We start from the raw sequence: 13,588 nt of genomic DNA on the forward strand, positions 1-13,588 counted from the left end.
ACTATCTCAGTATCTCAGTGTTTTAAAATTGAACCTCTTATTTTTAAATATTGATTCTGAAATTTCTTTATCTGCTTATAGAACAAGCATTAAATCAAAATAGAAGTTGGTTTGCAATAAAGCTCCCCAGTGTCAAAATTTATAAAATACATTTAGCAAGATAGCAGTCTTGTTTAGTATGCTTATAAATATCAACTGTAATTTTAATTGCTTTTGTGTTCAGAGGGACACAGTTAATTTATTTTGACAAATCCTTTCTACCTCTTGAACCTTCAGATTAATGATTCTTGCATATTTAGTGTAAAACACTTTTGGATGTGGGAAAAATAGTATTTTAGCCTCTGCTCTTTGAAGCTTATTAAAAGTGTAAATTTTCCAAGGTGAGATTTCACTGCTACTTTGAAGGGAGAAATTCACTTCTCTTTTGTGACCCCCAGTGGCTGTCCTACAGCTATGTACCTGTTTGTTTGTGGCCCTGTCTTTGCACTATGGATGTGTAAGTTCACAAAACACGCTATATACTGGCTATCCACATATGTCTGAAATGGCAAGTGGTAGAGCCCTCCAATTTTTTAGCGCCAGTGGCTGAGTTGTTAGGACCCAGGAAGCAGCAGACCCAGATTCTAGGCTTCTCTTGCCCAATGCAGGTTGAATCTTCATGTCTCTGACTTCCTAGCACAGTGTTTCACCCATAAAACAACAGATCAGGCTTTATCCACTCTCTTCCAGCCCTTCTTTTGAAACTGCACCTTTCATAGGTGGAGAAGTTTTAACTCCACTGGGAACATGGATCCAGGCTTTCTCTTTTTGAGAGTGCCAGCAGCCGCGTCAACCAGCCATCTCACTGAAGCACACAACCTCTAGTTTGTGCTTTTCTTCCTGGCCCATATATCTTCCATTCTTGGCTGCCTGGAAGCCAGCTTAAAAAAAGGCTGGAGAAAGGACTGGGTAATGCCTCATTTGTGCTGAGAGAAAATTGGTTTACTGTGTTAGTTTGAAGTCAGGCAGAAGGTAGGGTAGGGTGGGACCTTGGAGACTAACTAGTTTAGGGAGGCATGACCTTTAGTAGGCTGCAATCTACTGCTATCTGATATCTGACAAAGGCACAGGGACAGTGCCTGCAGCTGAAGTCCCACTCCTAATGCCCCTGGGGTCCAGTGGGCTAGATCCAGTGGTTCTATAGTACCCTAACCTGCCATAGTGCCCAGACACATCAACAGCAAGCACCCTAACCTGCCATAGGTCAAGCAGGGGCATGAGGGTTCCTTTGCTTCATCTCCACTGCCTGTCTTACCCACTTTTCAGTATTATCAGTTGCTAACCCCTGACTTGCATGGTTGGAAAGTTGCTATTTAGGTGAACAAAAGGAAATATAATTCTTCCCTTAACTCTTTTTTTGAGCTTAGAAACTCATCTGACATTTAGGAAACTTTTGTAAGCTTTTCCATGAAACATCTGAAAAACATATCTGGAAAATAGCCATAATTGCTAGAAAAAAATGAAAGAGAGATTTTCATTTAATTGAAGGAATGGATTTTTTTAAGGTTCTCACTTCAAGTTGCTGCAACAGCAGAGAACTGTCTACTTACTGCATATCCATACTTGGCATTTCACCGCACGGACCAACAAATTATCCTGAGAAGTGGTAAGCTGTGAACATTTCATCACTTAATCTCTTTGCAAACAGTGTTAGCTACAGTAGTCTATTAGGTTTTTCAACACTATCATAGCTATAGTGATTTCTTCAGGGAATTTATTTTTCCTTAGCTGTTATAAGGGAATATTAAGAATTAAATTTTTGTAATGCATGGGGACTTAAAGTGTATATGTATCCTTGTTGAAAGGTAAAGGAAGTATATAAAAACATCAGTCAGATGTAGTTTACTGAAAAAATATGTTTACGGAACAGTTGAACTACAAAAAACTAGAACTCTTGGTTCCAAATTATACCTTTTATTAGACCAACTCATTCCCAGAACAGTTGAACACATTTTTGAATATTAGTTGAAAGATTAACATAACCAATAAGGAGAAAAAAAAAATAATTAAAATTAGGCAAACAGAGAGCTATGATTGATTTTCCATGCCAGTTTCTATCAGACAAGTTATGAAGAAGGAGTAAAAAAATAAGTAGCATAATTTAACGATAAAGTAATTACACAATTGTTGGAAACAGTTTAAGCATGTTTAATAATTATTTTACAGAAAAATAATTTCTTCCTCAAAGCTTCATTAAAAAATTCTGGAATACTATGAAAATACTGAAGAAAATGTATTTCATTAGTATGATGTAAAATTTTAAGTTCTAATTATGTGGATGGTACTTGCACTGTCAAAGGGGAAGTCTTTACTTGAGAATCTAGATATATCGTTTATGTTGGCCATTGACGTTCTCTGTGTGGAATGGTCAAGGAAAGGCAAGTAATGAGAATCTGCACAATGGTGAAGTTACACTCAAAAGTACTCAAAACAGTCCAGGAAATGTTCAGAAATAAGGTTTGTAATGTGCTATACATAGAATTATACTTTAAATGCAGCATGGCTTTGTTTTTCATTCTGTTACACATTACCCTTAGTCTATACCAAGTGCTGCATGATGTTGATTAGTGCTAATGTTATATCAAGTTTAGAGCAGTCACAGGTTAAAGCTACAAACCATCTCTGATCATCCCCAAACTGCACAACTGTGATTGCCACTAGAGGGCTGGCGAGGCAGGACAGGCATCTATCCCTGGTTTAGGTGGAGGTTGGTTGGAGAAGTGGGTTTGGGAAGGCAGAAATTTAATGAGATGGGGGGCTGGGTAATGAAGGGGGAGGTAGAGATGGAATGGGGTTGATGGCTGAGGGTTGGGTGGTAAAATGAAGTAATTCAGCTGCTGAAGGGTAAAATAAAAAAAATTTAAAAATAAGCAAAATTAAAAAAAAAAAAACCTCTCATGATTTAATAACTTGGGATTGGGTTGTGGGGGGAGGGGGGAACTGGTCATGTGTTTGAGGGTGGGGGGGAGCTGGGAACTGGGAGCACTGAGGGAAAGCATTTTTGGGGAACTTGCTCAGGCAGCTTAGTGGAGGGACTGGATTCCTTCCCCAGCTCACCACCCACCATACTACTAGAAGGGACAATGGTCAGTATTCTGAGACTGACCCAACACAGCGAGTTCTGGGGACCCTGCCTCTGCTTCTGCCTCAATCTAGGATGCCCCCACCCCATCCAGGCAAGAAGTGGGAGGGGATATTGCATCCTGGGATGCTGAAGGAGTAAAATTTGGTTGCCTTATCTCTGCAGAGCAGTCACACATTACTGTAATGTGAGCTGGGTAACACAAATCACAGATAAACCTACCTTGGAGTGGCATAGCTTGAAGTTGACTAAGGGGTTCTTAAAACTAGATTTCACATTTTAATATGTGGACAGTCAAGTGTTAATAGCTCTTTGTATAGCCTAAAAGAGTGTATCACAAGGCTTTTTGTTTAACCTGTTTCTAAAAGTCCACAATCAGCCTTTTGCACTGCTAAAAGTCGTAGTGCCCAGAGGCACCAACAGCATGTACCCTAACCTGTCATAGACAAGTAGGGCCTGAGGACTCCTTTGCTTCATCCCCACTACCTTTCTCAACCACACTTGCTTGTATTCCTCTACTACAGCTTTGTTTCTACTACCAACCTGTTTCCTATTGCTGCCTTTAGAGAGGAGAACTGTTCTGCAAAAATGTTCTTTGAATTGTTTTTCTAGATGTAATTCATGTTCTCCAAAGATATGTATCTTACTGTTATGACTCCTACTTACCCTCAACAGAGCAGAGGATTGTGTAAATTGTTTTGTAATTTGCTTTGGTTTGTAAAGTGTATGGGATTGAGTGTATTTTCACCTCTCAGTTTGAGTGACTGAAATAAGGCACCTGTTAAGAAGAGAACCTGAGGGAACTGGGAGTATTTAGTCTGCAGAACAGAAGACTGAGGAGGGATTTGATAGCAGCCTTTAACTGCTTGAAGTGGGGTTCCAGAGGATGGAGTTAGACTGTTCTCAGTGGTGAGAGGTGACAGAGCAAGGAGCAATGGTCTCAAGTTGCAGCAAGAGAGGATTAGTTTGGAAATTAGGAAAATACTTATTTACTAGGAGGGTGGTAAAGCACTGGAATGGGTTACCTAGAGAGATGGTAGAATATCCATTTTTGGAGGATTTTAAGGCCCAGCTAGACAAAGCCCTGGCTGGGATGATCTAGTTGGGGATGGCCCTGATTTGAGCAGGAGCTTGGACTAGATGACCTCTTGAGGTCTCTTCCAGCCCTAATTTTCTATGATTCTATATTGTTCTGGGCTTAGGAGTCTAGAGCTAGGAGAATTCCTTGATGGCTTCCTTAGTAGGTGCGGAGGTACAAGAGGTAGAGCATATAGCTAGTGAAGAAAATTGCAGGCAGTTTTTTCAGTTACTTTTTAGAGAAGTGAGGTATTTATCTTTGGCCCAGGCAGATCTGTTATTTGACGGTTTAACTGAACCACAAAAGAAACAAAGGTTTAATAGCAGCTAACTATGTTTGTAAACTACTAATAAGTGCCTGATAATTTGTATTTTATTGTACCTTAATATTAAACTTCTACCCAAAATTCTGTATTTTGTAGACCACAATGGGATAACACACAACAGTGCAGAAACTATTTTGCATCCCTGTTATGATCCAGGATCAGTTTCCCACAGTACCTCCTCCAGTTCCTTTGGTGCAATTACTAGCTCAACCTATGAAGATTCCCCTTCAGGTACAATGACAATGAATGTCTATCTGTATACATGTAGTTCTCACTACAGCTTTTCTGCTCATTATTTTAACGCTTAAACATTCCTAAGAAAAGTCTTTCATATCTTTTGTTTTGCCCAAAAAATTTTGTATAAATGTAGCCTGTGACTGTTTAGGAAACTAGTCCGTCCTGCCTTAGCCGGAGACTGATGCCTGGAAGGTATATATACAGAGGGAGAATACATATTGGACTTTCCTGTCTTGCTGAAATTTCTTTGAGAGAAAAATCAGCCTGACAAATTACACAGCATGTCTAGGGGTCTTGTTTGTACAAAATAATACTCCCTGTATACAGAACTGTTTTCAGGATGATAGCCATTTGCTAGGCAAGATTGAGAGAGGAACATTAGCTGCCGTAGTTAGTAAACTAATACTAAATTTGTGATGTGTGGCTATATTGTGCCAACAACTGGTTGAAAACTTTGGATGATGTTCTTATTCACATTGGGTAGTATGCATGGCTGGAGCTCTTCCACTGATATCAGATAGAAGTAAAGTCCTATTCAGTATAGATAAGAGACAGGCATTGACCCTTTGCAAGGTTATTGTGCAAACAAGTTCTAAAAGTCAGAAATTCCTGAATATTCCCCAGTGCAAAATGCATTTGCAGTGTAGTTGAACCTCACATGTGGCTAACTTAAGGTTTTAACTAAATCATATGACAAGATTTCCTAAACATATTTTAAAATAATGTAGATCAAAACTAGTGTAGATCAAAATAAAAACTACACAGTGTATGTTTATATATTTCATATGAAAAGTATAAATGGATTATTTATGAAGTATGAAGATTAAGATGATGATGATGATAAAATACTTGTATTTAAAGAAATACTGCAGTAACTAGTGTAGCAAAGAAAATGTCTATTACCGTGTCACTAGCAGTTGTTGGCACTGGATTTATGACCCAGATACCTTGTTCCAGGTGGACCCAAACCCTAAGACCAACCACAATTTCTTTCAGTTGATAATAGGCATATTTTATTGATACACAGTGATAGCAGATAAGGGTAATGCAGGCAAAGCAAACAAAACAATCCCTCTGATTCTACTTATTTACCAGGCCAGGGCTCACAGAGGAAAGCTACGCCTAGCCAGTATGCCAGCTTGACTCTGTGGTTCTTTCCTGAATGTCCGATATCAGCAGATTGGAGCTCAAGGGTGTAGGCCCATTCGCCCCCCCCCCATGGGGTAGGTGAGACGGGCCAGTGGTTTGCCCTCTGCCCATGGTGGCCCCTCAGGTTCCTCTCAGGACCTTCTCCACCTCCCAACAGAATGGGGGAGACAGGCTGGTGGTGTGTCCTTCCACGGTGGCCTTCAGATCCCCCCTGCTGCTCTGAAAATCCTTCCTTTTGCATTCTTTTCCTCCTGATGAGTCTTCATTTCTGGGTACCATTTATTGGTTTCCCTGTGGTTGTCATACTTTCTACATTCTGTTCTGTCAGTATATTTCTTTGCTTCCACAAACCCATCACATGCATACATCTTAATTTGGGCATTTATCAGTGTCTTAATTTGGGCATCCCCGGCCTCCTAATTTGGTTTGTCCACCAAAACCTGAAATCCAAGGGGCTTTGCAGCTGGTCACTGTGGCCTAATGGTAATGCTGCAGAGTCAGCATTGTTATGTATCTTTATGGCTTTTCAGGGAACAGTATGTTGCATGTCTTCAATTTCCCAGCCTGTTTGTCTGCTAGGTTCAGACACAGTGGTTGAGAACGTGCAACTTTGTCACAAGAAGACTTTTAAGAAACCATTAACCCTTGCTGTTCCCCTGAACCATTGTTCTAATACATATCTACTCTGCCTACAATTTAGTTTTTAAAAGCAAATCTCGAAATATCATTTTCTAGCCATCAGCTATCACATTTCAAATGATTTTCTGAAGCACCAAAGTAAAAATATGCAAAATGTGCACCAGAATAAGAATATGCAACATCTAGCCCCCAACACCATGTCATCTGGCCTGTGGAGTTCTCCATTAGTCTACAGGGAAAACTCACAGGCCATGGTCTTGTGCACTAGGTCTGTCACACAGGGCAGCATGGGACCTGATCCCAACTCTTGGGGCCTGATGGAGGCTGTGTGCTAGCCAAGACAGTGAGGACCTGATCTTGGTGGACAGGGTCTGATCTGACCTGCATTCTGGTCTTGTGCCACTCATCCAGCCTGCATGGCCAAAAAATTGAGCACGAGTGTAATATAGCAATGCTATATAAACCAGCTACATCTGGTTTTTAGGGAAGTAGGGGAGTTGAGTAGCCATACACAGTAAGCGGATATGAAATAGTCTTATTGATAGTATTCCAAAGTGAAAAAGTGAATTGGTTGATTTTGTATTATTATACCATTAGGGAGGAGAGGTATATGGAACTTTCCTGGATCATAAATCAAAATTTTTTGAAGTATTACTATGCACGAATGTATATGTTTTGCTTGAATGGTCTGTATTTAACTTTTCCTGGTTGTACAGTAAAAATGTTTTGCTTTTTAAAATAAGGATAAAATAAAGAAATCTATTTTATGTTTGCAAAAACTTGTATCCTTTTCACTTGTATCAGGATTGAAAATATAAGTCAAATTTTATTTTATTTTATTCCCTTACTGCATGAACAACATTTATATTTTTAAAAAAATACTGTTTTGGTACTAGAAAATGATGGGTAATCTTTTGAATAATTTTTTGTTATTCAGAATTGGAAAATGCATTTGAAAATGAAAGGGAGAAGAATGATGAAGACGCCAGCCAAAGCAAGGGGAGAGAGAATACATTTGAACAATCTCTTTTTCCTGATGGGGATAGAGTGGAATCTATCTTCTTTCAGAAAGTCCTAACTGCTGTTCAGAACTGGTTTACTCTCTTTGGCTGGTCTAAGGGGCCCAATCCTATTTCTATTCCCTGTTCACTAAGATGGTAATAATAATTCTCATTAAAGACATTCCTTAGAAAAATTCTACAGAATTAAAGTATTATACTTGACCTTTTTTGGATGCAGTTTTAAACAATTTCATATTAACAAATGATCATTGCATAGGTTAAAAACCATTATATATAGATTGTATTTAGAAGCAGCTCTATTTTGTAATAGCAGTTGGACAGTCTTGAGTGTCCATGTTATATACCATGTAATAAGTTATCTTTGGTATATGAATAACTAATTAAAGTGGGCGAGACTTACTGTATGTCCTTTTTAATGAGAATGCTCTATAATGCATGCATGTTACAGTTTTATTAGAGAAAGGCTTTTTATAAAACTTAAAATATAAATGAAACCAAACACATTCCCAAGAAAAGGGTCTGATCATCATCCCTGAAACTTCAAGTAATTCAGTCATTGGCTAAATCACTTCAGCAGGTCCTAGCTATTTTGCTAATACGTAAGGAAAGGGGCACTTTCTAATGCAGTTAGGAACTAAATGCATATGGGTTTATGAACTTGGTGAAAATCAGAACTTTAATTTGTGCTTGGCAGGAAGTGAAGACTAATATACATTTACTGTTTTATTATTAGTCTATCCAATTTAAAAATCATATCAGCTCTATAAAAACCAGTGTGCTGCATTTTTTATAATGCATTCCTCTGTTCTTTCCTAAATGACTTATTAAGGAATTCACCACAGCCAATGCTATAGTTGCTTTAATGTAAGCCTGTTTTATGTAAATAAAAACTTAGAGTTGTTTTTCCCTTCCTTAGTGATATATGTAAAGTTCAGATGACCTCATCCCAAGAAAAGGGTTTTAAACAAAATCTTGGCAAAGACACTAAGACTATTTATGACATGCTACTCCATCTGAGTGGACAGCTGTTACCAGGAATTACTACAAGTCAGTCATTGCCCTCTGATCCTCTTGAGCGAGTGGTACAGCTCCACTGGCAGCATTCTACAATGCTCACTTTCCTCAAGTAAGAATATATGTATGATAAATACTTAATTGCTCACATGTCTCTTATTCTTTTAGTAGTTCAGATACCTTTTCCAGATTAATAATATGCTGTTTTCGAACTGTATTTTTACAGTAAATTTTTGCTCATGTCATCAAAGTTTTGTTTATAATTAGGCTCAGTGAACTTGTTACTGATGTATTCTGCTGAGAACAACCTTCCATTTTTTTTTGCCAAATGAACTTGGTGCGCTGATGGTACTTGCAGGAGAGCCTGCTCTTTGCTGACCTTAGGAATCATTATAGGGCATAAGAAAGAAGGAAATCCCTTAGGTACATAGGGACCAGACCATAGGTCAGCCAGCACCTTAAATTGTGCTCTGAAAACCACTGGAAGCCAGTGCAGACTGTGGAACACTGGAGTTATAATCTCTTGATGACCCTCCATCCTTGTTCTAACCAGCTGCAGCTAGGTTATCAAGTGCAGTCCCAGGTTGAGCTCATGGCAGTAATCTAGCCTGAAGGTTACAAAGGGATGGATGGTTGTGGCCAGATTTGAATCTGAAAGAAAGGATCACAGTTTAATGAAACAAGGGATTGGCAGTTCCTCAGTGTCTGGTTCCTGTAAAGCAGGGATGTCAAACTCATTTGGCCTGTGGCTGGGCGGTCTGCAGGCCCAACTGGGGCCATATATCAGAGCTAGTGCACAGGGCCGGCCTAGTAGGATGCCTCATGTACCGCATGCCCCATGCTGGTTGCCTGTGCCATGTGCAACACAAGTGTCTGATCCAGCCCCACATACTGCCTGCAGCATATGCCAGTCCGTCTTCAAGCCTTGTGCTGCATGTGGTGTGTGGGCTGGACCCAGCACCACAGGCGCTGCGTGTGGCACACAGGGTCTGGGTCCATCCCACACACCACAAATTTTTGCTGTTTTGGGCAGAGGATAAGAAATGAAGGTATGGGTTAAAGAATTTAGGGCATGAAATGAGAATGTAGATTTCATAGCATAGATAGTTGAGCGAAGGCTGAACTCTTTGAGCAATCAATTGGCCCAGCCAGGACAATACCATTCTTATACCTGCAGCTGCAGAGAGGATTATGTTCATCATCCTCACCATCATCATGCTCAAGGCAAATAAATCCTAAAGGGATATAGCTGCCATTAAAGCTAATCAAATTACAGGTAAGCCTTTACCGTAGGGTGTACCATTGCAAACTAATGGGCATGGGTCATTTTATCATGCCAGAGAAGCTTTTGTTGACCAAGAAAAGATACTAGAATTGAACCAGTCCCAATGGGTGGCTTACCTATGAATATCCTCATTGTTAGTCTTATCCTATCATGATGATGTCAAGATCTTGTGATGCAGATGGCAAGAACTGAAAAATGCAGTCCACTGTTCTTTAGCATCTGTTGGCACCTATACATGGCCATCTAGTAAAATTTGCATAACTATCCTAATCCATCAGCCACACAGTACTAAGCAGTGTTGTTTGCAAGATGAAGCTTTGTAAAAATGCTGTAAAAACAGAAAATTGTGTTGTTTATGTGCCATTAATTCGAGTATTTCTGTTCCATTATAGACCTGTTCTTTCAATAACTCTATTTTCCCAGGGAGACTGAGTTGCTTCATTAGATTCTATAAACTTAGTCAAACACTCAATCAAAAGCTTGATGGAAGTTTATAAAAAGTGTTTCACACAGCTTGTTACATTTACTCATTTTAACAAAAAACTGTTCAAACATACTGTATTTACTCAAATATAAGGCGAGATTTTTTACCTCCTAGTCAGCTTGGGGAAAAAAGCCCTTCATATTATATTAGCACACATGAAAACCTCCCTCAATTAATCTATTGCTTATTGTTAAACTTCTGCCAGAAGCAGCATGTGCTCAGTAATGGAAATCAACTATGAAATTGATTGAATGTAGCTCAGACTTAACATGTCTGTAAAACACATGGCCAATATCGGGCAAACCTACTGATGGGAACCATTTTTATTTATTTATTTTTTTGGCCCTTAAAAAGCAATGGGTGGGTGTTCCCTCCACAGGGAATTGGCACTGGGCTTGGAGGTACTGCAATACCAAGCCAGCAGTGTGAGGGCCAGAGCCAGCCCTGACACCTTCCTCATGGTACCAAAAATGCTTGATTGTAGTCAAAAGGTCCAAAATACTGATGGGAACCTACATACAAGGATAGATTAATACAGCCCATTTCAATTAGATCTGTTGCTCATTGTGCACAGTCTGCTTCAGCACCAACTCTTTTTCAACTCATGGTGAACCACTACATTCAAAACATTTTTACTTGCTCTTTACTCCCAAAGCTGAGCAACACCTTCCTTTCCTGTTTTTAATTACTTGTTTCTTCACAAGTCTTAGATATTTGCTCATGGTTAATATGCATTTATGTAGATGTGAGGCTCTGTTGCTCCCTTTCTCAGCCAGTTACATGTGATTAGTGGGGTGGAGATGGACCAGGCAGCCCCACACTGCATCTGCATGTACATTTTTGGAGGATCTCGGGACATGCGACAACAACACCCAGTTCCAGTTGTGAAAGGTGGGGGGCGGGGAGGGGAAGTGGGGCTTATTAGCATATGGATCCTTTGTGGGCTGGTATCTGGAATATACACACAGCCTGAGCAGTGCTGGGCTGTGGGTTGCCATGAGTTGAAACAATATTGACTCTACTGAGGCACAATTCAGTGAACTATATGAGAAATCATTAACCTTTTCACTTTGGACTAATATCATGCATACTTCATATGTAGTACCTCTTGAAGGCTCAGATCAACTGTAGTCTATGTTTATCTGGCTAGGGAAACACCGTGACCATGGAGGTGGTCTTCCTAGGCCCACCGGGGAAGACTGCTCTCCTGGCATGGGGATAGTACCTGCCAAGGTAATGTATAGTAAACCTCCCACTTAGCTGCTGGAGTGAGAAGGTCTTGGCTTTAACCCCACTTTACGGAAATGGGAGACTCCTCCTTGGCTTGCCCCAGGGCCTTATGGCTGAGAACAAGCAAAACTCGGGGGCATCTGACCCCCAAGCCTCCGGGCTTGGGCCTGCAAGTAGGATGCCCACCAAAGGTTTTGGAAACATCAGGAGCCCCAGATGTGGGTGGAGGATGCTTGCCACTAGTAGGGCCATGTATGGTTCTGGACTGACTCTTGGGTTTGGAATTTGTTTAGGCTAATTTGACTTGGAATACAGCAAATTTTAAATGTATATGTATATGTACATACAGATTTTAAATTTAAAATTTTCTATATGTGTGTGTGTATGTGTATGTATGTATGTAGTATTCATACTACATATGAGTAGGTGCCAAAGTGCTGCTCAGAAGTGTGTTTGTGGAGTACCTGTGCTGAACCTTGCAGCAGTTTGTAAAAAAGGTAAAATGCATCAATGCTGGATGACCCAAGTCTAGGTACCCATAGTAACTTGCCTAAATGCAGTTTACTACAGTATGTTTATTTCAAAGGCAGTATTTTTTGGTCCTTTGCATTACAAATGTATTCCTCCTGACCCCTGTCTCCCCCCCCCCCCAACTATGTCCCCTGCTGTAGCAGTGGGAGGGGGATAAATTCAAGACAAACTTCTGATAATTAGATTCTATACCTAAAATATAGAACTCATAAATTTTCCATATATAGAATCTCATTACTGGGAGGGGGGTTGTCTTAAATTCAGGGTCATCATAGATTTGAGTAACATGGTAATACCATGTTGATAAAGGAAGAACTAGGACTAATGCTGCACTGAAGATCCTGGCCACTGCTATGAAGTACACAGGAGATTCACCTGGAAACAAAGACTTTTTTGGACCTAGCAGTAATAATATGGTTTCATTGATGTAGTCTTATCATCTTTTTTTAGAGGCAGAGTAGCACCTTTCTTTTACTCATGGCATGCTAGATAACTTGGAATAGCCCATACATTAGTGGCATAACAGTGCTCTTGGCAGCCTTCAGCAAGGCAGGGTTGATAGTTCAAATTCATGATGTCTTCCCAGACATAAATTTGTAGACTACATTTCAAATCTGTTCTTGGTTGAAAGAATGGGGTTCTACTGAAACTTGCCACCTCACGTCAAATAGAAGAGAGGCAGTAGGCAGTGAACAATCAAACAATGTCTTAAAAGTAATCTTCCTATCAGTACTACTGATATTGCAAATTCTGGCCAATGCTGTCATCCTCATTTTTTACTTGGTGTGTTAGGGTTGCCTTTCACTACAAATACAATTAAAGGTTGTGGCAATCATGTCTAGTTCCTGCCTCAGTAGATCAACTGAATTTATTATCTTTCTAATGCAATAATTTCAAAATGTTTTGAAGACAAATCTGTATGGCTTTTGCTTTTGACAAACATGTCCTCTGAATACCCAGAGTGTTGCTTTATTTGTTTTCCTTAGTGCCAACTGTGAATATCTCTTCTCTAAACTGTCGCAGAGCACCTCAGTGCCTGCTCCTAGAGGGGAGAAACTGCCAGGGAGAGAGACAGAGCCCTGGCAGGTCATAGCGAGCCCAGCTGAGTGTTGCCAGGGTAACGAGCCCAGCTGCGGGTTGCCGGGGCAACTAAGGAGAGCCAGCTGCCTGTAGGAGGCAGGGCCTGGCCCTTATAAAGCCCAGGGCTGAGACCAGGCTGGCAGTCCCTGCCAGCAACCGGAGAGGCAGGAGCTCCCTTGGCCGAGATATGGGAAGAAGCCTGACTTGCAAGTACAGCTCACTATAGCCCTGAGAGGATCGGGCACTATGGTTTAGCCAGGAGGCTTTATGTTTGAGTTATAGCCAGGAGGCTCTAGTTTATGTTCGGCTTACGTATTAGACCGGAGGCTTGGGTGAGGCTGTAGGGGTTGGAGGAGGCCTCATAGGGACCCCAGAGGTGTGGGGCCCCTGAGC

General features: G+C 40.5%; 1 protein-coding gene across 1 annotated transcript in view; it reads left to right on the forward strand.

The window, feature by feature from the left end:
• CFAP47 (cilia and flagella associated protein 47) overlaps positions 1 to 13,588 on the forward strand; it is a 757,346-nt gene that overhangs the window by 164,322 nt on the left and 579,436 nt on the right. Inside the window, exons 27-30 of the mRNA XM_014520638.2 lie at positions 1,545 to 1,645; positions 4,621 to 4,755; positions 7,487 to 7,706; positions 8,488 to 8,697. Of these exons, the coding sequence (XP_014376124.2) occupies positions 1,545 to 1,645; positions 4,621 to 4,755; positions 7,487 to 7,706; positions 8,488 to 8,697 (666 nt within the window). The remainder of the gene's footprint in view (positions 1 to 1,544; positions 1,646 to 4,620; positions 4,756 to 7,486; positions 7,707 to 8,487; positions 8,698 to 13,588) is intronic.

This window comes from Alligator sinensis, unplaced genomic scaffold, assembly GCF_000455745.1.
Source record: "Alligator sinensis unplaced genomic scaffold, ASM45574v1 scaffold243_1, whole genome shotgun sequence".
NCBI classification, from domain to species: Eukaryota; Metazoa; Chordata; order Crocodylia; family Alligatoridae; genus Alligator; species Alligator sinensis.